The sequence below is a fragment of the Ranitomeya variabilis genome, chromosome 3, assembly GCF_051348905.1.
Source record: "Ranitomeya variabilis isolate aRanVar5 chromosome 3, aRanVar5.hap1, whole genome shotgun sequence".
Lineage (NCBI taxonomy): Eukaryota > Metazoa > Chordata > Amphibia > Anura > Dendrobatidae > Ranitomeya > Ranitomeya variabilis.
This window is the reverse complement of record NC_135234.1, coordinates 419,046,711-419,071,025: the sequence shown is the minus strand read 5'-3', so window position 1 is coordinate 419,071,025 and position 24,315 is coordinate 419,046,711. Positions and strand designations below refer to the sequence as shown.

The 24,315-nt window shown below is 43.2% G+C and overlaps 1 protein-coding gene across 1 annotated transcript in view; it reads right to left on the bottom strand.

Annotated features, from left to right (window-relative positions):
- Positions 1-4,496: 4,496 nt before the first annotated feature.
- The window catches only part of TEX14 (testis expressed 14, intercellular bridge forming factor), a 416,166-nt gene continuing 396,347 nt past the window's right edge, over positions 4,497-24,315 (bottom strand). The window contains exons 26-27 of the mRNA XM_077296342.1: positions 16,243-16,311; positions 4,497-5,514 (exon numbers count right to left, since the gene is read on the bottom strand). Of these exons, the coding sequence (XP_077152457.1) occupies positions 5,510-5,514; positions 16,243-16,311 (74 nt within the window). The 3' untranslated portion in view covers positions 4,497-5,509. The remainder of the gene's footprint in view (positions 5,515-16,242; positions 16,312-24,315) is intronic.

The window sequence follows — 24,315 nt, the reverse complement described above, 5'->3', positions numbered from 1 at the left end:
GTAGTGTATCTTCCAAATGGAAAATGCCGAAAGAATGGAAAAGTTACTTCCCTTAGTGTATTAGGAAACCTGAATCAGTTAAAAGACATTAAAAAGCCTGAACATGTGCAAGTCATTTTTTAAACAGAAATGTGTATGTTCATTTCTTGAAAGTTTATTTTAAAGGTTTTTCAGGCGCGTTCTTTAGTGGAATCAACCTGAAAAAGACGTTGTGTGCACAAAGCAAGTGGAGTGAAAACTCCAAGCTTTGTCACCCTACTCTTTTTAAACTCAGGCAAACCTGATGTTCAAGCAGAAGACTCTTTAGGATTTTTTTTTCCTGAAAAGTTTTTGTTCCTTTTTTTTTTTAAGACATTTCCTGAAAGTTTTTAAGACTTTTTTGGAGGGTCTTCCCATAGTTTTTTAAGTCTTTTTCATTGCAGTTTTTTTCATTCCATAGCACAAAAGAACCCACTAGTGGCTTTTTAATAAATAAAAAAAAAAGATGGCAAAATGCTACAAAAAACATCCGGGCATCAGGCTTTTCTATTGACTTGTATTGTAAAGTACAGAGCATCTTCTGAGCAGAAAACCCAGGAAGAATGGACATATTATTAAATTTAACCACTTGATTTTTAGATACCTCAATAGGACAAAAGACATTCTAAGGCCAAAATATATGAACAGCAAGTCAGTTTACATAGAATTGCTTATATATTTCAGGTGGACAAAGCCAGTAAGGGGAAACTCCAAATGTTTGTTTCCACTCAGTATCTACTCGAAAAACTCCTTGAAAAACTTTGTGTGCACATAGCCATAGAAGAGTTTTCCAAAAGAATTATGAAGCAGGTTTTGAGGAGAATTTTGGAGATGATCTGCCCAAAAATCTTCTAAAAAGCTGTGTGCACTTGGCAAAAGGTTACGTTCTTTTCCAGAAGATTCTTAAAAATGCCTAGTAGAAAAAAAGAAAGTGCATGTCATTTCTTTGAAGAGGATCCTGAAAGTAACCTTTCCAAACTTGGCACTGTCCAATTAAAAAACTGCAAAGAACACTTAAGGAAAAAAAATCTTCAAAACTGCTTCAAGAAACGCTTCAAAAAAAGAAAAACTCCCCGATAAAGGAGAGCTTCCTGAAGCAGCTTCTGCTTCAAAGAAATATGGTTTTTGAATTCCTGACCAAACAGTACCAGAAAGAATGCACAGATCAGCAAAATGAAAAACACTTGCATAATATTGTGCAGCTCTTTTTTTTTTGCCAAAACAGCTATGACCCTCCAATGGGAGAAGGCCACAAGACCTCTAAAGGTGTCATGTAGTATCTAGTACCATATTAGCGGCAGATTCTTAATGCCTTGCAAGCTATGAGGTGACTGAGGACCTATGAGGGCTTTTTTTTTTTCAGCATGTCCCAAAGGTATTTTTCAGTTAAGCTATACACACACACTGGGTCATGTGAGTGATATAAAAAACCTTCAAAAATGTATCATACCAGGCAGGATTTTCCATTGCTCCATAGTCCAATTATGATGCCATAACGATTCAGAGGTGGACAGGGACAGGTTTTGAACTCAAAAACCATTCACAGGCAAAACAAATAACATTTTTGTCATAGCAATGAGTAATCAGTCCATATACAGTAATAGTAAAAGAAGTCTCGCACTCAACTTAAATATAGGTATTTTTGCAGATTTATTGGTATTGTAGTAGCACTGGAGAAACCTTTCAGCCTTAACTAGGCTTTCATCAGTCACGTGCTGTGTCTTTCAAAGTGTATGGACAATACTTATAATTGGGACGCAGATCATACGTGTTGCAACAGGTAGCCGCCTTGTGGAAGCGTACGGTGATTAATAAATCAAGATCTGAGAAAACTCAGATGGACGTGTCCAGGATTAGAGGTGATAGCCTCCAGGGGCGACCAAATATGGAATCCGTTGGCTGGAGGGGAGCCGCTGTGGAAAAATGCGATCCTCACAGACGCGATATCTTTAAAACAGCCAGAGAAAACCTACTCTGCTTTTACCCTCAAATCACTTGACTCCCGATGAATTACTTTTATGTCAGAGCTCATGCGTAGACCTTTCACATCTCATACTTGGAAACGTCTACCAAAAAGCACTATAAAATCAAAGAAGAGATTTTATGTCTCACACGTCAGACAATATAGATGAAAGAAGAAAAAGGCTACTCTGCCTTTCTCGGATTAAAGAGTTAGCCAAAAGTTGCTTCAATAACAAGACGACTGAACAAACCCCAACACTAACACAAAAAAGAGCAAAGGTCAAATTATACAAAAGTACAAACCATGACAGGTGCAAGCAATGAAGTTTATGCCTAAGTTTTGCCACCTGTGGTATGCGTCCCTTTGGGTGCTGTGCATATAATATGCAGCACATTCAGTGGCGTAACTCGAGGCTTGTAGGCCCCAATGCAAAAGCCCCAACGGGACCTTCAATTATTCTAACTCTTTAATAGCATTGGTCTTTCATATAGGTCAAAGGGACATTTGGGGCTCCTTATGCTCGAGGGCCATGGTGCGATTGCAACCCATGCACCTACGTAGTTACACACCTAAGCACAATGTATTATTGCAGCATAGGGGTATGTTAATTTGGTTTTCCCGTAGAAGTCATTAACCCAGTGATAACAAGTTATTTTGGGTCCCTGATTTGAACAAAGTAGTGATCGATCATGCTCACTATTGCTCTATTCATAGTATATTCGACTGAAGGTCCATTCACAAGTACTGACCGGCAGAACGATACAACCGCTGTACCGTAAACTCTTAGTGATCAGTGGTCATTTGAATGTCTGTTTACACAGACAGACCAAAGTAAACGATGGGCACTAGCGTTCTTTACACAGGACGATGCGCTGCCAGGAACGATGATCACAATGTGCAAAAAGATCATTTCACCCAGTTAACAAGCATTTTGCTCGATCATCAGGTGATCGGCAGCTTGTTTACACGGTGAGGTAATTGTAAAACAAGCATTTTTAGCAATACACCTTGACTATTATCTTGCAGTGTAAATACCCCTTAATATAGCACACTGCTGTACTTCCGCCACTTCTGTCAGTCCAGCAATCTTTAAAATAGCATTGATTTATACAAACAGGAACAAAGGACCCAGATCTTATGATCATTCTTGGGTCTATCAAACACTAATCCTGTGGATAGTTTATAATTTTTCTTTACTGGAAATTTTAATGTAATTTTTTGGAGCAGGAATACTTGATTGTGCAACAATGAGAAACATTGGATTTGGCTGTAAAAGTGTCCAAAAAAAAGAGGTTACGGAAGGAAAATAACATAAAATGCTCCGAAAACATAACACACTAAACCATAATAATTTGTTGCAGGACACAAAATCTCACAATGTACCCACCTTAACCAGGTCATGATCAGGCCATTTTTCCATTGTTCAAAGTCAGGCATGTTGTTTTCCCATACATGAAGGCTGTAATGTGTTTCTCATTTGGTTTTGGATAGCTGCGGCTTTCCCCTTCTAAATTTTTATTTACTTATTTTTTCTTGTTTTATCTTTATTTATTTATTATTGTATGTGTCCTGTAAGGTAATAAAATACCATAGGGGCATTTTAACATTACTTTTTTTTTTATTGGTAACTTTGAAATCCTCCTAAGGTCAATTTCACACGTCCTGATATTTCCTGTACAAGAAAAAACTGTACCGGAGATATCCGTGTCTGAGTGTGTAATACTTGTGGCATATGTGTGGCAACCGTGTGAATCATCAGTACTTCACGTACCGGCGCAGAGAAACAGCGGTACAGTTAGCGTTGTTCCCCGGAGCCAGGTGCTGAATACGGCTCTCATCATTCTCCCCTGCTCGCGCTGATCGCCGCCAGAGCAGGGAGAATGATGAGAGCCATCTTCATCACCCGGCGCCGGGGAACAGCACTAACGGTACTGATACTTCTCAGGTACCGGTAAGTGAGTGCACGTGTGCGGGACGTATTGCGTCCCTTGTTGACGGTAAAAACGGACATGTCAGTGTGTTTTGCCCATGCACACAGTCCTTGGATACACACTGACATGAATGGGTCTGTGTGTGTGTCTCCGGTATGTGCGAAGACTGTCACCACAAGTACTGGAGACACTGACGTCTGAAAGAGCCCTAACACAAACTGCTGAGTGATTTTGGTCTGCAGCTTCCTAAGGTGATTGCTGGGATAAAAAAAGAATGCACCATTACCGCTTTCTGTGTACAAAGATCAGGAAGGCAGACAGCGGCTCTGTGTTCCAAAAGCTACAAGAACACCCTGACGATATAAGACATTTGGTGGTCAGCAAAGAGTTAAAATAGGTAATATGCTTATGCTCATCACTAATCATAAATGATAAGCCTATAAGTATTTTCAAGTTAATCAAGATTCATAGGATTCCCCCTACTAGTCGCCGTGTCTGTCATGTGTGTCACTTCCAAGACTAATCAGTATGTTTCTGTCTCGTATATTAGTCTTTGTTAAACATGTAATGATTGACAGGGATTTCCTTGAGCAAAAAAACTGCTTTATTATGCCTGAGGCTTATCCACCATTCTGCTGGAAAACACATCTGTTCACGTTATGGCCAAATAGGAATTATCTTGTGGTAGGCCTGAATATTTGTGACTATAATTAATCTTATAGTTAGTTGCATATTTTGAATAAGATTGTATCAAGTTCACAAAACATATAATCTGCTTCATAAATAACAAGGTGTTCTAGAAGTAATGGAATATTTATTTCCATAAAGGGAGCAAAACAAAAAAATACACCAAAAAACAGCACAGAGCCATAGTGGTAGTCTACAGGTAAATACCATTCGTTTTAAAAGTGTAGCTGTCTAATTTGAAATACAGCTGCAAGGAGAAAATTAAAGGGGTATTCCCATCTCCAAGATCATATCCCAATATGTAGTAGGTGTAATGATAATAATATTAGCAAAAACATTCAATTAGAAATGTAATATAGTTTTTCTGATTCACTATGTCTCTTTCCTCAAGTGCAGGCACTGCACTGGAGAACTTTAGGTATCCATGGTTACAACCACTGATATAGTGACAGTTAGCTAGTTGCTAGTGGTCGTAACCATGGATACCTAAAGTCCTCCAATGCCTGCACATGAGGAAAGAGACATAGTGAATCACAAAAACTATACTACATTTCTAATTAGAGGTATTTGCTAATATTATTATTACATCTACTACATATTGGGATAGGATCTTGTTATTTCTTGTTTATAACAATACAATATACAACATTACACTTTCATTACTGATGGTACGCCAAATAATGTCAAAGTGACAGGTTTGACAACGCTTAAAACAAGTGAAGCACTAATACATCAGAATGAGCTGAAATATTCTTACAAGAAACCCAGAAAACATAACTGGAAAATAAACATCAAAACAATATCTACTAAACAGCCATTGGAAACGGGGGCACAAATACACCAATTAAATGCCAACAAAGTAGTCATAAGCCATTAAATGGGAAGAAAATGTAGTCCTTCTTCAGGAGCGTTATCCTAAAAGATAAAAATGAAACAAAGGTTCAGTGTTACAATTATAAATGTATGCTTATACGAGGAATATTGCTTGAGAATTGCATTAAAGTGTAGACTATCTACTATATAATTGTCTAAGGGTCACTTCCGTCTGTCTGTCCTTCTGTCTGTCTTTCTGTCTGTCACGGATATTCATTGGTCGCGGCCTCTGTCTGTTGTCTGCAGCCTATGCGGCATCAATAGTAAAAAAATTTAATGTTAAAAATAGTAAAAAAACAAACAAAAAACCTGCTATACTTACACTCCATAGTCCGCCAAGCCGCTCTCGCCGGCCGCCATCTTCCGTTCCCGGCGATTCACTGCGAAATTACTCGCGAGACCGCTAAGTCTTCTGGGTAATTTCGCAATGCATCCTGGGAACTGAAGATGGCGGCCGGCGCAAGCGGCTCAGCGGAGCTTCGCTGGATCCCAAGCGTCAGTAACAGCTTCCTGGATCCAGGCGCCAACGGAAGGTGAGTATATAACTATTTTTTATTTTAATTCTTTTTTTTAACAGGGATATCATGCCCACATTGCTATATACGTGGGCTGCGCAATATACAACGTGGGCTGCGCAATATACTACGTGGGCTGCACAATATACAACGTGGGCTGCGCAATATACTACGTGGGCTGCGCAACATGCTACATGGGCTGCGCAACATGCTACGTGGGCTGCGCAACATACTACATGGGCTGCGCAACATACAACGTGGGCTGCGTAATATACTACGTGGGCTGCGCAATATACTATGTGGGTTGCGCCATATACTACGTGGGCTGCGCAATATACTACGTGGGCTGCGCAATATACAACGTGGGCTGCGCAATGTACAACGTGGGCTGCGCAATGTACAACTTGGGCTGCACAATATACTACGTAGGCTGCGCAATATACTATGTGGGCTGCGCAATGTACTACGTGGGCTGCTCAATGTACTGCATGGGCTGTGCAATGTACTGCATTGGTTGCACAATGTACTGCGTTGGTTGCGCAATGTACTGCGTTGGCTGCGCAATGTACTGCATGGGCTGCGCAATGTACTGCGTGGGCTGCGCAATGTACTGCGTGGATCCAGGCGCCAACAGAAGGTGAGTATATAACTATTTTTTATTTTAATTCTTTTTTTTAACAGGGACATCATGCCCACATTGCTATATACGTGGGCTGCGCAATATACAACGTGGGCTGCGCAATATGCAACGTGGGCTGCGCAATATACTACGTGGGCTGCGCAATATACTACGTGGGCTGCGCAACATACTACGTGAGCTGCGCAACATACTACGTGGGCTGCGCAACATACTACATGGGCTGCGCAACATACAACGTGGGCTGCGCAATATACTACGTGGGCTGCGCAATAAACTACGTGGGTTGCGCAATATACTACAAGGGCTGCGCAATATACAACGTGGGTTGCGCAATATACTACGTGGGCTGCGCAATGTACAATGTGGGCTGCGCAATATACTACGTGGGCTGGGCAATGTACTACGTGGGCTGCGCAATGTACAACGTGGGCTGCGCAATATACTACGTAGGCTGCGCAATATACTATGTGGGCTGCGCAATGTACTACGTGGGCTGCACAATGTACTGCCTTGGCTGCGCAATGTACTGCGTTGGCTGCACAATGTACTGCGTTGGCTGCGCAATGTACTGCGTTGGCTGCGCAATGTACTGCATGGGCTGCGCAATGTACTGCGTGGGCTGCGCAATGTACTGCGTGGGCTGCGCAATGTACTGCGTGGCTGTGCAATGTACTACGTGGGCTGTGCTATACACTATGCATACATATTCTAGAATACCCGATGCGTTAGAATCGGGCCACCATTTAGTCTAATATAAAGCTGAATGTGTGTGTGTATGTATGTATGTATGTATGTCCGGGATTGGCATCTGCACCGTCGCAGCTACAGCCACAAAATTTTGCACAGTCACACATCTGGACCCCGAGAGCATCATAGGCTATGTTGTGAGGTGAAATTTTAACCCCCGCGAGTTCCAATTCACCAAACAATTTTGCCCCTATCTACATAATGGGGAAAAAGTGAAAGGAAAAGTGTTGGAGCCAAACTGACAGCTGCCAGATGTGTACAAGGGGGACTTAAAGAATGAGAGCGATGGCGCCAAAGAGTATATACTGTACAGTTGCTAAGGTGGGGCCCCGACATGGGATACTCACCACACACGGGGATATGAACACAAACACAAAATGCGCCACACACTACCACGTGCTTGAACACATATACCAACCCCAGCACACATTTCACCACACATACACCAACCTCGCCACATAAAAGTCGAAACACAAAAGTCGCCACTCAAAAGTCGCCACGCGCAAAATTCGCCACATGCAAAACTCGCCACATGCAGAACTAGGCTTACGCAAAACTCATCTCATGGAAAACTCACCACACGCAAAACTTGCACACGCGGAAAAATTGCAACATGCACAAACGTTGCACCACATGCAAAAGTTGCCTCACACAAAACTTGCACATACTCAAAACGCACCACACATAAAACGCACCACACATAAAACTCACCATGCGCAAAACTTGCTGCACACAACTTGCTTCACTAACCTGTGACATGCAACTCGACACACAAAAAGTTGCTACACGCATGTCGCCACACAAAACTCATCTCACAAAAGTCGCTACATGCATGTCGCCACACGCAACTCAACACACACAACTTGACACATGAAACTCGCCCTAAAACACACACAAGTCTGGTATTATCCTTCAAAAATAAAAATCTGATTAATAAGCAGACAAACTACAAGAGCAACAAATGTACCATATAGGAATCCGGCAGCTGTCAGTCACATGACCTGTCTATTATGTGTATGTGTGAGCTAATATATACTGCCAGGGGGGAGGGCTTCCTGTTGGCTGGGGATTTATCAAGCTGCCAAGAGCAATTAATCACAGCTCAGCTTCTATTTTGCTACAGTTAATTAATCTGAGGTCTGATTGGTTAATATAGGCAACAAAGGACATTCTCAGTATAACAAAGCTAATACAGTATATGTTAAGAAATGCTTCTATTAGCTTAGTTTTTTGCCTTTTAATAATTACATTTCTATCTGTTTGTTTTGTGGTTTTTGTGTACAGAATAAATTTTTGTTAACTAGTATCTTATAAATGCTAAATAAGGTACTGAACACTAGATATCTATGCTGTTATATGAATGAAAACAGTGGTAGACAAAATAACATATACATTAATTGTTCTTAGACTTCATTATATACTCTAAATAGACCCCCAAAACGGGTATATTCACATATGGCAAATTTGTTCCAGACATTTCTGAGACTGTCTATGACATGCTACTAAAACAATCCCATTTAGAGGATGTAAAAAATGATGGAATTACATTTCTGACAAGACTAAAAGAAAGGTAAAGTTTTAGGGCAGAGACAGACTGCCGTATTTCTCGTGCGAGAATCGCATTGCACTCCACCACTGGCCTGGCACCTCTCCAGTCCTGAGCATGACAGAGTGATGGATTACTATGCAGCTGTCAAGCTCAGGTCAGTAGAGCTGACAGCCAGTACGAGGTTTACTATGCGATTCTCGCACGAGAAATACAGCAGTCTGTCTCTGCCTTTAAGGAAAGACTGATCCTTCTCTATTCTTTTGTATTCACTCAAAAAACTGCAACATAATCTGCATGTTAATTTGTGCTGTATGGTTCCTGTATGGGCACTAGTAGGTCATGTTCCCACATAGCATAAATGATGCATTTATTGCCACTGTTTTTTGTGCCGAAAATCTGCTGTGTTTAACAGTTCAAGCAAAGTGGATGTTATTCCATAAAAAGTCATGCCACTGTACATTTAAAGACATTGCATTTCTTTGGCTATTTATTTTCCCTAAGGGCTTTTAAATTAAGAATCCCAGTATTTCTGCAGTAAAGAAAATGGTGCATCAAATTTGCACCAAAACCACACAAAAAGGGATAAATGCTGCAAAAACTGCAGATTACCATTTGGTACTTTGTTGCACATACCTACAGAAAAAAGCGCAGCAGTTTTGCTCGTGGGAACATGGTCTTAGCTTAAAGATAAACTAAGCTTTCACAATGATGTTTCAACAAGAACAAGGACAACCGGTTAATCCCTACAGGATGAGGGCAGTACATTTACAACCCTTGGCAAAAAGTTTTTTATTATTCCATAATTTTTCCCCTATGCTTGGTTAAAAAAGTACCGTATTTTCCGGCATATAAGACAACCTTTTAACCCCTGAAAATCTTCTTAAAAGTCGGGGGTCATCTTACGTGCTGGCTGTCATCTTATAGGGCGGGTGCGGACCAATGTGCATATTGTGGGGGGAGTGGGACATCATTGTGGCAGCAATGCTCTCAGCGGGTCTCTGTGCTGGGGGGCGGCGGCTCCTCTTTGTACAGCGTGGGGTCTCTGTGCTGGGGGGCGGCGGCTTTCAGCAGTGTGGGGACTTCTGTGCTGGGGGCGGCGGCTCTTTGTGCAGCGTCTGCCGGCATTTCCTCAAAGCCCGGAGGCCCCGGCAGCTCCATTGCTGCGATGCAGTGGCCTCCGGGAAAATGGCCGCTGGGGGTGGAGCATGCTCAGATTCAGATCTCGTCCCGAGATCTCGGGAGTCAAGATCTGAAACTGAGCATGTGCCGCCCCCAGCGGCCATTTTCCTGGAGGCCACCGCATCGCAAAAATGGAGCTGCCGCGGCCTCCGGGCTTTGAGGAAATGCCGGCAGAGCCCCGACACTGTACAAAGAGCCAGCACCGAGCCCCCACACTGCTGAAAGAGGAGTCGCCGCCCCCCAACAGGGACCCGCAGAGAGCATCGCTGCCACAATGAGGTAATAGGGGGATACTCCACTTACACCTTCCCTGTGAGACGCCACCCCCTCCTTCGTCATCGGGACCACTCCCCCCACCATATGCAGATTGGTCCGCATCCGCCCTGTAAGATGACACACGACTTTTAAGATTTTATATTTTAACTTGAAAAGTTGGGGGGTCGTCTTATACGCCCAGTCATCTTATACGCTGGAAAATACGGTATGGTGTAGTCCGCCAGAGACGGACTACACCTCAACAAACCTGGGAAACACACATTCGCCAGAAGACTCGCTACACTCATCAGGAGGGCGTTAAACTAGAAGAAGAGGGGACGGGAAGAAAAACATTAGACTCGAACAAAGAAGACCCAGGTAAACATACTCAGAAGGGAGGTAAGAACATTTCTAAAACAATCCACAGCGAGGAGATTGGAACAAAACAAAATCCTCTAAACTGCATGCTCGCAAACGCCAGAAGCCTGACAAACAAGATGGAAGAACTAGAAGCAGAAATATCTACAGGTAACTTTGACATAGTGGGAATAACCGAGACATGGTTAGATGAAAGCTATGACTGGGCAGTTAACTTACAGGGTTACAGTCTGTTTAGAAAGGATCGTAAAAATCGGAGAGGAGGAGGGGTTTGTCTCTATGTAAAGTCTTGTCTAAAGTCCACTTTAAGGGAGGATATTAGCGAAGGGAATGGGGATGTCGAGTCCATATGGGTCGAAATTCATGGAGGGAAAAATGGTAACAAAATTCTCATTGGGGTCTGTTACAAACCCCCAAATATAACAGAAATCATGGAAAGTCTACTTCTAAAGCAGATAGATGAAGCTGCAACCCATAATGAGGTCCTGGTTATGGGGGACTTTAACTACCCGGATATTAACTGGGAAACAGAAACCTGTGAAACCCATAAAGGCAACAGGTTTCTGCTAATAACCAAGAAAAATTATCTTTCACAATTGGTGCAGAATCCAACCAGAGGAGCAGCACTTTTAGACCTAATACTATCTAATAGACCTGACAGAATAACAAATCTGCAGGTGGTCGGGCATCTAGGAAATAGCGACCACAATATTGTACAGTTTCACCTGTCTTTCACTAGGGGGACTTGTCAGGGAGTCACAAAAACACTGAACTTTAGGAAGGCAAAGTTTGACCAGCTTAGAGATGCCCTTAATCTGGTAGACTGGGATAATATCCTCAGAAATAAGAATACAGATAATAAATGGAAAATGTTTAAGAACATCCTAAATAGGCACTGTAAGCGGTTTATACCTTGTGGGAATAAAAGGACTAGAAATAGGAAAAACCCAATGTGGCTAAACAAAGAAGTGAGACAGGCAATTAACAGTAAAAAGAAAGCATTTGCACTACTAAAGCAGGATGGCACCATTGAAGCTCTAAAAAACTATAGGGAGAAAAATACTTTATCTAAAAAACTAATTAAAGCTGCCAAAAAGGAAACAGAGAAGCACATTGCTAAGGAGAGTAAAACTAATCCCAAACTGTTCTTCAACTATATCAATAGTAAAAGAATAAAAACTGAAAATGTAGGCCCTTAAAAAATAGTGAGGAAAGAATGGTTGTAGATGACGAGGAAAAGGCTAACATATTAAACACCTTCTTCTCCACGGTATTCACGGTGGAAAATGAAATGCTAGGTGAAATCCCAAGAAACAATGAAAACCCTATATTATGGGTCACCAATCTAACCCAAGAAGAGGTGCGAAACCGGCTAAATAAGATTAAAATAGATAAATCTCCGGGTCTGGATGGCATACACCCACGAGTACTAAGAGAACTAAGTAATGTAATAGATAAACCATTATTTCTTATTTTTAGGGATTCTATAGCTATGGGGTCTGTTCCGCAGGACTGGCGCATAGCAAATGTGGTGCCAATATTCAAAAAGGGCTCTAAAAGTGAACCTGGAAATTATAGGCCAGTAAGTCTAACCTCTACTGTTGGTAAAATATTTGAAGGGTTTCTGAAGGATGTTATTCTGGATTATCTCAATGAGAATAACTGTTTAACTCCATATCAGCATGGGTTTATGAGAAATCGCTCCTGTCAAACCAATCTAATCAGTTTTTATGAAGAGGTAAGCTATAGGCTGGACCACGGTGAGTCATTGGATGTGGTATATCTCGATTTTTCCAAAGCGTTTGATAACGTGCCGCACAAGAGGTTGGTACACAAAATGAGAATGCTTGGTCTGGGGGAAAATGTGTGTAAATGGGTTAGTAACTGGCTTAGTGATAGAAAGCAGAGGGTGGTTATAAATGGTATAGTCTCTAACTGGGTCGCTGTGACCAGTGGGGTACCGCAGGGGTCAGTATTGGGACCTGTTCTCTTCAACATATTCATTAATGATCTGGTAGAAGGTTTACACAGTAAAATATTGATATTTGCAGATGATACAAAACTATGTAAAGCAGTTAATACAAGAGAAGATAGTATTCTGCTACAGATGGATCTGGATAAGTTGGAAACTTGGGCTGAAAGGTGGCAGATGAGGTTTAACAATGCTAAATGTAAGGTTATACACATGGGAAGAAGGAATCAATATCACCATTACACAATGAACGGGAAACCACTGGGTAAATCTGACAGGGAGAAGGACTTGGGGATCCTAGTTAATGATAAACTTACCTGGAGCAGCCAGTGCCAGGCAGCAGCTGCCAAGGCAAACAGGATCATGGGGTGCATTAAAAGAGGTCTGGATACACATGATGAGAGCATTATACTGCCTCTGTACAAATCCCTAGTTAGACCGCACATGGAGTACTGTGTCCAGTTTTGGGCACCGGTGCTCAGGAAGGATATAATGGAACTAGAGAGAGTACAAAGGATGGCAACAAAATTAATAAAGGGGATGGGAGAACTACAATACCCAGATAGATTAGCGAAATTAGGATTATTTAGTCTAGAAAAAAGACGACTGAGGGGCGATCTAATAACCATGTATAAGTATATAAGGGGACAATACAAATATCTCGCTGAGGATCTGTTTATACCAAGGAAGGTGACAGGCACAAGGGGGCATTCTTTGCGTCTGGAGGAGAGAAGGTTTTTCCACCAACATAGAAGAGGATTCTTTACTGTTAGGGCAGTGAGAATCTGGAATTGCTTGCCTGAGGAGGTGGTGATGGCGAACTCAGTCGAGGGGTTCAAGAGAGGCCTGGATGTCTTCCTGGAGCAGAACAATATTGTATCATACAATTATTAGGTTCTGTAGAAGGACGTAGATCTGGGGATTTATTATGATGGAATATAGGCTGAACTGGATGGACAAATGTATTTTTTCGGCCTTACTAACTATGTTACTATATTACTGACTACCACATTTTTTGTTCTTGATTTCTTTTAGTGTTTCTTAAAGCCAGAAAGTTGCCATGTGAAATGACTTTAGTTTTGTGTCATGTCTGTGATCTGCTTTTTTTCTACAAAATTAAACAACTGAATGAACATCCTCCAAGGCCGGTGATTCCATAATTTTTGCCAGGGGTTGTATGTTACACACTGAATACGGGTGTAAAGAGCAGGCTCAATAGCTGAGGTCGCTACCAGACACGGCGGGAACACATTGTATTATATAGATGCCATCTGCCTCTAAGAGCAGCAACCCAAGCAAGCTCCTAGCATTGCTGTTTAACCCCTTAACTGCCACTGTCAATCTCTAACAGCAGCATATTAAGGTGGTTGATCTGATTGGTACCGGTAGCTGGGGCCCTGCTGAAGGCATCTGTGGCTGCCATCTTAGTATTCTGGATAAAAATAGTAACAGACTGTGCTTCATAGGCGGAAATAATTTTCCCTTTACACTTCTGTGGCGCCCTGCAAAGTCATGCAACACAAATGTCTGTGAACCCTGATGGTGTGAGAAGCCAGCTCTTCAGCAACATGGAATTAGTGTAAGGGCCATTGTGAAGTCTGATGGGTAACAGCTCCCCCACAGGAGAACTACTGAGCCCAGGTGAAGCAACCATTCGCCCCTGGGATTGGGTGATCCTTGAGATCAAGGAGGCCAGCCAGTGACTTTGCTGTGGTTGCTGTCTAGACTCCAGCAAAATCTGTGCAGCCGTAGGGGACATAGTGTCCTCTGCTTTTCAAGAAGTGTCCAACTTCCCGACGTCAGTTAGGAATCAGCGGAGTGATGTCTTGATGTGATCCCAAGTTGTCAGTAGTGGGAAGAGAGCTGTGGTGATTTTCCTGTAGGCCTGAGGTCCCATGGATGCCAAGGTCCAGGCTGAGAGGAGATGTTTTCATGCACATATAGTGGTGCTACACACAGCGGGAGTGAGGAGAGCTACTACATAGTGCTAGAAAAGAACTGGTTCATCACACCATGAGGGGTTGTTGGCGCAGTGTACTGAATAACTGTGGAGAGCTGTAATCACCATCATCATCATCATCATCTTCATCATCAACTACTCCAGTAAAAGCAAGTTTTTTCCTGTCGCACCTGAGGTCAGGACATTGCTTATTGAGACGGGCTGATCCTGCAACCCTTTCACAACGTTCCCCTTTTTATTCTGCTGAGGACGAGACCACCGTGAAAGATGCCTGCCATTACTACCTGGCTCGGTGGACCGACCCACCCACTTCAATACTGCAGCATTACAGTATATAGCAATCTAACAATTGCAAGCTCAAGTCCCCAAAAAACACTAAAAATAAAGTAAAAAAAATAAACTTAAAAATATTTTTTTTTAAATGTAATATAATTTTAAGTCGATCGTTATTTCCCAGTTGAAAAATATATATATATATATTTTGTATTGCTGAGTCCTTGAAAATCGAATTTATCAAGAAATAGCATAAAGCAAAAAAAAAAAATCTAACAAGAATATGATTGGCGTAAATCAAAATATAATATGTACCATGCAAAAAACAGGACCTCACATATCTGCAGGTTAACGGTGTTAGCTGACAAGACAAAATGGTCACTGCTGTTTTAATACTGAATAGTCTGGACAGCCAATCTAAAGCGCCAGCCATGAGGTGTCTCACTTCTGTCTAACTTGCTGTCAAATGTAATTTTTCACTAGTAGATGCCGATGCAGGTAAAAGGAATAAAAGAAATGCAAGTTATTGGAATCGGAGCAAAGTATGTTGCAAAGTGAGGAAAGAAAGCTCCAGCAGATATAGTACTGGCAGAATACTGGTTAAGAGGAACTGCCCACTCAAAGAGTGGATGGCAAGTTATAGGGGACGAGAACTGGGCTTGTATGTACAGAAAGAAGTTTTAATTTGAAAAATGGTTTATTCTGCTAGACCAGGGTGCCCCAAACTCCAGTACTCACTGCCCCCCAGTGGTCCTCACGGCCCCCAACAGGTCAGGATTTCCTTACTATTGCACAGGTGGTGGAAGTATCTTGAAGGCATCAGGAATTCTCTCACTTGGGCAACACCATAGAAATCCTGACGACATGAGCTGTTTGGGGCCGTCAGGACTGGAGTTTGGGAAACAGTATGCTGACAAACTAGATGTTAACATGAATGTGAACAGCTGGTCAGTGGCTGGAGTATTAAGGTGATGACGTCCTCACCAGTTGTTGATCCCAGCAGACTGGCAGGGGATGCAGCTCTGAGTATAGAGAAGTGGTACTGGACTGAGAGGTGAGTATCACTCGTTAAAAAAATGTCGCACTTCCATGGGCCCATTAATAAAATAAGGGGTTGTCCAGCAGTGTTGATTCTTTCAAATTAGACATTCAGGCAATTCAGCAATAAGATCTGCCTGTGTATTGAGCGACCATACAGCTGATGATCAGCTAAAAGCTGTAACCTATTCTGTTTGCCATTTATGTTTTAGTTAGACCTGAAATCGTCAACCATTCTGTATCACTGACAGTTCATGAGCGTACCGCTTTCCGAATGGTCACAATCGGTGTCATTAATCAGACATGTGATTTCCATGCTCCGGCTCTGGCGATCTGTTAAAATAAAAGATAGAAAACATTAACATTTCAATAATAAAAAATATATACACGGTAAATATATATTTAAAGAAAAAGCAAACGTCTAAATGCTATAGGTTGTATTACCAAGTAGTCAAAATGCAGATTTTTCTGCAGCAAAAATTTACCAGTGCTGCAGATTTGAAATCCCCAGTACGTGAACTATTCAGGCGGAAATCATTGAGTATTTCACTCTTTGCATTGCACCTTATTTACTATGATATCGTAACTGTGAATTGGATATGGCTGTGGGAGGTCCATAGCAAAGATGCTACTTGGGGACATAGCCTTAAATGGGAGGGCCACTACTTTTGTATTGATGGCCTATCCTTATAATAGGCCATCAATATCTGATCAGTGGGGGTGCGGCACCCGGCACCTCCGCCGATCAGCTGTTACCGGCACCTATCCACTTGAACAAGAGTGAATCTGCAGTACCCAGCCATGGTCACTATAGTTTTGACTGAGCTGCTGTGTTCCAGCAGCATCAAGAACTTCCAGCCGCTCCCAGTAATAGCTGATCAAGAGGGTACAGGGTGTAGCACTCCTGCCGATAAAATATTGATGACCTAATTATAGGCCATGAATAAAAAGGTAATGGCCAACCTCTTTAAGGTTTCTTCTGCCAATACAAGAAAAACATTTATTTTCTACATATATCTAGCATTGTCACCTCACATCTGCCTCACCATTATACAGTGGTAGGTGGATAATAGTACATGATGTAGGAGCTTTGTGTAACATTAAATGGGGGCCTGGAATGTTAGACAATATATTCCTGCTGGAGGCTTTCTATATAATTAGAAAGATTACAGGTCATTTTACTTTATGCTATTTTATACTTTTAATATATGAACCATGCTATAGCACCGCAGAAGCTTGGAATAGAAAGAGAAGCAGAAGCAAGAAGCCATGGATTGATACCCTGTTTTAATACAAATATTAGGCTGCATGTATTTAGGTATAATTTCAAAAAGCTTTTTAGAATAATCTGAAGCTAAAACATGCATAATAGCTATAATTAGTGTCAACAGTAACAAAAATGTGATAACATTATAAAAAAGGGGGTTCAACTAAAGTTGTTTACTTAGTCCTCCATCCCTTACCTAAGTATTTTGAGAATATATCCAGATAAAACTACACAAAGATAGCTAACATCCAACATACTATCAATATGTACCACCGATGTGATTACACACGCTGGCAGAAGTAGCATTGTAGCGTATGTGTGCACATCACAGGCAGAGATGGTATTGTAGGGTTAGTGTCCACATCACAGGCAGAGATGGTATTGTAGGGTTAGTGTCCACAATACAGGCAGAGATGGTATTGTAAGGTTAGTGTCCACATCACAGGCAGAGATGGTATTGTAGGGTTAGTGTCCACATCACAGGCAGAGATGGTATTGTAGGGTTAGTGTCCACATCACAGAGAGAGATGGTATTGTAGGGTTAGTGTCCACATCACAGGCAGAGATGGTATTGCAGGGTTAGTGTCCACATCACAGGCAGAGATGGTATTGTAGGGTTAGTGTCCACAATACAGGCAGAGATGGTATTGTAAGGTTAGTGTCCACATCACAGGCAGAGATGGTATTGTAGGGTTAGTGTCCACAATACAGGCAGAGATGGTATTGTAAGGTTAGTGTCCACATCACAGGCAGAGATGGTATTGTAAGGTTAGTGTCCACATCACAGGCAGAGATGGTATTGTAGGGTTAGTGTCCACATCACAGGCAGAGATGGTATTGAAGGGTGAGTGTCCACATCACAGGCAGAGATGGTATTGTAGGGTTAGTGTCCACATCACAGGCAGAGATGGTATTGTAGGGTTAGTGTCCACATCACAGGCAGAGATGGTATTGATGGGTTAGTGTCCACATCACAGGCAGAGATAGTTTTGTAGGGTTAGTGTCCACATCACTGGCAGAGATGGTATTGTAGGGTTAGTGTCCACATCACAGGCAGAGATGGTATTGTAGGGTTAGTGTCCACATCACAGAAAAAAGCAAAAAGCATGCAAAACGCATTGTTTTGTGACGCATGCGTCCTTTTTGTGCTTGATTTTGGACGCACAAAAAATGCAACTTGCTGCGTCCTCTGCGCCCTGACGCGTGCGCCGCAGTGACGCATGCGTCACAAAACGCAAGTGCAACGCATGTCCATGCGCCCCCATGTTAAATATAGGGGCGCATGACGCATGCGTCGCCGCAGCGGCGCTCGACGCTGCGTCGCACAACGCTAATGTGAACGTAGCCTTAAACATTTGTTAAAATATGCAATACAATTTAGGTATATTTTTATTTATTTTTCAATTCTTAAAATGACCAATAATATCACATACAAAGGACAAATACCCCCGCACCATGACCAGACACCATATTAGCACAACATAGTGACCTACAGTATAATACCACATATGTTATGACCCCAATGTCGAGGGTCTCAGAGGAACGTGGAAGTCTGCAGAATACAAAAATCCAGCTCATAGGGCAGTGGTAACTGGGTTGACCATATATCTACTCCTAACGCCAACACTAGAAGTAGCCGGGGATCATTCCTACGTTGATTCTAGATGACACGCGCCAGCCGGAGAATCTAGCTACCCCTAGTAGAGGAAAACAAAGACCTTTCTTGCCTCCAGAGAAGGGGACCCCAAAGCTGGATAGAAGCCCCCCACAAATAATGACGGTGAGGTAAGAGGAAATGACAAACACAGAAATGAACCAGGTTTAGCACAGAGAGGCCCGCTTACTGATAGCAGAATAAAGAAAGGTAACTTATATGGTCAACAAAAACCCTATCAAAATCCACACTGGAAATTCAAGAACCCCCGAACCGTCTAACGGTCCGGGGGGAGAACACCAGCCCCCTAGAGCTTCCAGCAAAGGTCAGGATATAGATTAGGAACAAGCTGGACAAAAATACAAAACCAAAACAAATAGCAAAAAGCAAAAGGCAGACTTAGCTGATATAACTGGAACCAGGATCAGTAGACAAGAGCACAGCAGACTAGCTCTGATAACTACGTTGCCAGGCATTGAACTGAAGGTCCAGGGAGCTTATATAGCAACACCCCTAACTAACGACCCAGGTGCGGATAAAAGGAATGACAGAAAAACCAGAGTCAAAAAACTAGTAACCACTAGAGGGAGCAAAAAGCAAATTCACAACAGTACCCCCCCCTTAGTGAGGGGTCACCGAACCCTCACCACGACCACCAGGGCGATCAGGATGAGCGGCATGAAAGGCACGAACTAAATCGGCCGCATGAACATCAGAGGCGACCACCCAGGAATTATCCTCCTGACCATAGCCCTTCCACTTGACCAGGTACTGAAGCCTCCGCCTGGAGAGGCGAGAATCCAAGATCTTCTCCACCACGTACTCCAACTCGCCCTCAACCAACACCGGAGCAGGAGGCTCAGCAGAAGGAACTACAGGCACAATGTACCGCCGCAACAAGGACCTATGAAATACATTGTGAATAGCAAACGACACAGGAAGATCCAGACGAAAAGATACAGGATTAAGGATTTCCAATATCTTGTAAGGCCCAATAAAACGAGGTTTAAATTTGGGAGAGGAGACCTTCATAGGAACAAAGCGGGAAGAAAGCCATACCAAATCCCCAACGCGTAGTCGGGGACCCACACCGCGGCGGCGGTTGGCAAAGCGCTGAGCCTTCTCCTGTGACAACTTCAAGTTGTCCACCACATGATTCCAGATCTGCTGCAACCTATCCACCACAGAATCCACCCCAGGACAGTCAGAAGGCTCCACATGACCCGAAGAAAAGCGAGGATGGAAACCAGAGTTGCAGAAAAAAGGCGAAACCAAGGTGGCGGAACTAGCCCGATTATTAAGGGCAAACTCAGCCAACGGCAAGAATGTCACCCAATCGTCCTGATCAGCAGAGACAAAACACCTCAAATAAGCCTCCAAAGTCTGATTGGTTCGCTCCGTCTGTCCATTAGTCTGAGGATGGAAAGCAGACGAAAACGACAAATCAATGCCCATCCTACTACAAAAGGATCGCCAGAACCTGGAAACGAACTGGGATCCTCTGTCTGACACAATATTCTCAGGGATGCCGTGCAAACGAACCACGTTCTGGAAAAACACAGGAACCAGATCGGAAGAGGAAGGCAGCTTAGGCAAGGGAACCAAATGGACCATCTTGGAGAAGCGATCACATATCACCCAGATAACGGACATGCCCTGAGATAGCGGAAGATCAGAAATGAAATCCATGGAGATATGTGTCCAAGGTCTCTTCGGGACAGGCAAGGGCAAGAGCAAACCGCTGGCACGAGAACAGCAAGGCTTAGCTCGAGCACAAGTCCCACAGGACTGCACAAATGACCGCACATCCCTTGACAAGGAAGGCCACCAAAAGGACCTGGCCACCAGATCTCTGGTGCCAAAAATTCCCGGGTGACCTGCCAACACCGAGGAATGAACCTCGGAAATGACTCTGCTGGTCCACTTATCCGGAACAAACAGTCTGTCAGGTGGACAAGACTCAGGCCTATCAGCCTGAAATCTCTGCAACACACGTCGCAGATCCGGAGAAATAGCTGACAAGATAACTCCATCTTTAAGAATACCAACAGGATCAGCGACTCCAGGAGCATCAGGCACAAAGCTCCTAGAAAGAGCATCGGCCTTCACATTCTTTGAACCTGGTAAATACGAGACAACAAAATCAAAGCGGGAGAAAAACAATGACCAGCGGGCCTGTCTCGGATTAAGGCGTTTAGCAGACTCGAGATACATCAGATTTTTGTGATCAGTCAAGACCACCACACGATGCTTAGCACCCTCGAGCCAATGACGCCACTCCTCAAATGCCCATTTCATGGCCAACAACTCCCGATTGCCCACATCATAATTTCGCTCGGCAGGCGAAAACTTCCTAGAGAAAAAGGCACAAGGTTTCATAACAGAGCAACCAGGGCCTCTCTGCGACAAAACGGCCCCTGCCCCAATCTCCGAAGCATCCACCTCAACCTGAAAGGGAAGTGAGACGTCAGGCTGGCACAAAACAGGCGCCGAAGTAAACCGGCGTTTCAACTCCTGGAAAGCCTCCACGGCAGCAGGAGCCCAGTTAGCTACATCGGAGCCCTTCTTGGTCATATCCGTCAAAGGTTTCACAATGCTAGAAAAATTAGCGATAAAACGACGGTAGAAGTTAGCGAAGCCCAAGAACTTCTGAAGACTCTTAACTGACGAGGGCTGAGTCCAATCAAGAATAGCTCGGACCTTGACTGGGTCCATCTCCACAGCAGAAGGGGAAAAAATGAACCCCAAAAAGGGAACCTTCTGCACACCAAAGAGACACTTTGAGCCCTTGACAAACAAAGAATTTTCACGCAAAATTTTAAAGACCAACCTGACCTGCTCCACATGCGAATCCCAATTATCAGAAAAAACCAAAATATCATCCAGATAAACAATCAAAAATTTATCCAGATACTTCCTGAAAATGTCATGCATAAAGGACTGAAAAACTGAAGGCGCATTGGAGAGCCCAAAAGGCATCACCAAGTACTCAAAATGACCTTCGGGCGTATTGAATGCGGTTTTCCATTCATCACCTTGCTTAATGCGCACAAGGTTGTACGCACCACGAAGGTCTATCTTGGTGAACCACTTGGCACCCTTAATCCGGGCAAACAAGTCAGACAACAGCGGTAAAGGATACTGAAATTTGACAGTGATCTTATTTAAAAGCCGATAATCAATACAAGGTCTCAAAGATCCGTCCTTTTTTGCCACAAAAAAGAATCCCGCACCAAGAGGGGAAGAAGACGGACGAATATGTCCCTTCTCCAGAGACTCCTTGATATATGAACGCATAGCGGTATGTTCAGGTACCGACAGATTAAACAGTCTTCCCTTAGGAAATTTACTGCCTGGGATCAAATCTATAGCACAGTCACAGTCCCTATGAGGAGGCAGTGCACTGGACTCAGACTCACTGAAGACATCCTGATAATCAGACAAATACTCCGGAACTTCCGAAGGCGTAGAAGAAGCAATAGACACAGGCAGGGAATCCCCATGAATACCACGACAGCCCCAACTTGAGACTGACATAGCCTTCCAGTCCAGGACTGGATTATGGGTCTGTAACCATGGCAGCCCTAAAACAACCAAATCATGCATTTTATGTAAAACCAGGAAACGTATCACCTCGCGGTGTTCAGGAGTCATGCACATGGTAACCTGTGTCCAATACTGCGGTTTATTTGCTGCCAATGGTGTAGCATCAATACCCCTAAGAGGAATAGGATTTTCTAATGGTTCAAGAGTAAAACCACAGCGCTTAGCAAATGAGAGATCCATGAGACTCAGGGCAGCACCTGAATCTACAAACGCCATGACAGGATAAGATGACAGTGAGCAAATCAAAGTTACAGACAGAATAAATTTAGGTTGCAAATTACCAACGGTGACAGGACTAACAACCTTAGCTATACGTTTAGAGCATGCTGAGATAACATGTGTAGAATCACCACAGTAGTAGCACAAGCCATTCCGGCGTCTATGAATTTTCCGCTCATTTCTAGTCAGGATTCTATCACATTGCATTAAATCAGGTGTCTGTTCAGACAACACCATGAGGGAATTTGCGGTTTTTCTATCACATTGCACCGAATTAGGTGTCTGTTCAGACAACACCATGAGGGAATTTGCGGTTTTGCGCTCCCGCAACCGCCGGTCAATTTGAATAGCCAGTGCCATAGTATCATTCAGACCTGTGGGAATGGGAAAACCCACCATAACATTCTTAATGGCTTCAGAAAGACCATTTCTAAAATTAGCGGCCAGTGCACACTCGTTCCAATGTGTCAGCACGGACCATTTCCGAAATTTTTGGCAATACACTTCAGCCTCGTCCTGCCCCTGAGACATAGCCAGCAAGGCCTTTTCTGCCTGAATCTCAAGATTGGGTTCCTCATAAAGTAAACCGAGCGCCAGAAAAAACGCATCAAGATCAGCCAATGCCGGATCTCCTGGCGCCAGCGAAAACGCCCAATCCTGAGGGTCGCCCCGTAAGAACGAAATAACAATTTTTACTTGCTGAGCAGAATCTCCAGATGAACAGGGTCTCAGGGACAAAAACAATTTACAATTATTCACGAAATTCCTAAACTTAAACCTGTCTCCGGAAAACAGTTCAGGAATCGGTATTTTAGGTTCTGACCTAGGATTTCTGATAACATAGTCTTGTATGCCCTGCACACGAGTAGCCAGCTGGTCCACACTTGTAATCAAGGTCTGGACATTCATGTCTGCAGCAAGCATAGCCACTCTGAGGTAAAGGGGAAGAAGAAAAAAAAAAACTCAGAATCTTCTTTCTTATAATCCCTCTTCTGCAATGCATTAAACATTTAATACTGGCCTGGCAAACTGTTATGACCCCAATGGCGAGGGTCTCAGAGGAACGTGGAAGTCTGCAGAATACAAAAATCCAGCTCATAGGGCAGTGGTAACTGGGTTGACCATATATCTACTCCTAACGCCAACACTAGAAGTAGCCGGGGATCATTCCTACGTTGATTCTAGATGACACGCGCCAGCCGGAGAATCTAGCTACCCCTAGTAGAGGAAAACAAAGACCTTTCTTGCCTCCAGAGAAGGGGACCCCAAAGCTGGATAGAAGCCCCCCACAAATAATGACGGTGAGGTAAGAGGAAATGACAAACACAGAAATGAACCAGGTTTAGCACAGAGAGGCCCGCTTACTGATAGCAGAATAAAGAAAGGTAACTTATATGGTCAACAAAAACCCTATCAAAATCCACACTGGAAATTCAAGAACCCCCGAACCGTCTAACGGTCCGGGGGGAGAACACCAGCCCCCTAGAGCTTCCAGCAAAGGTCAGGATATAGATTAGGAACAAGCTGGACAAAAATACAAAACCAAAACAAATAGCAAAAAGCAAAAGGCAGACTTAGCTGATATAACTGG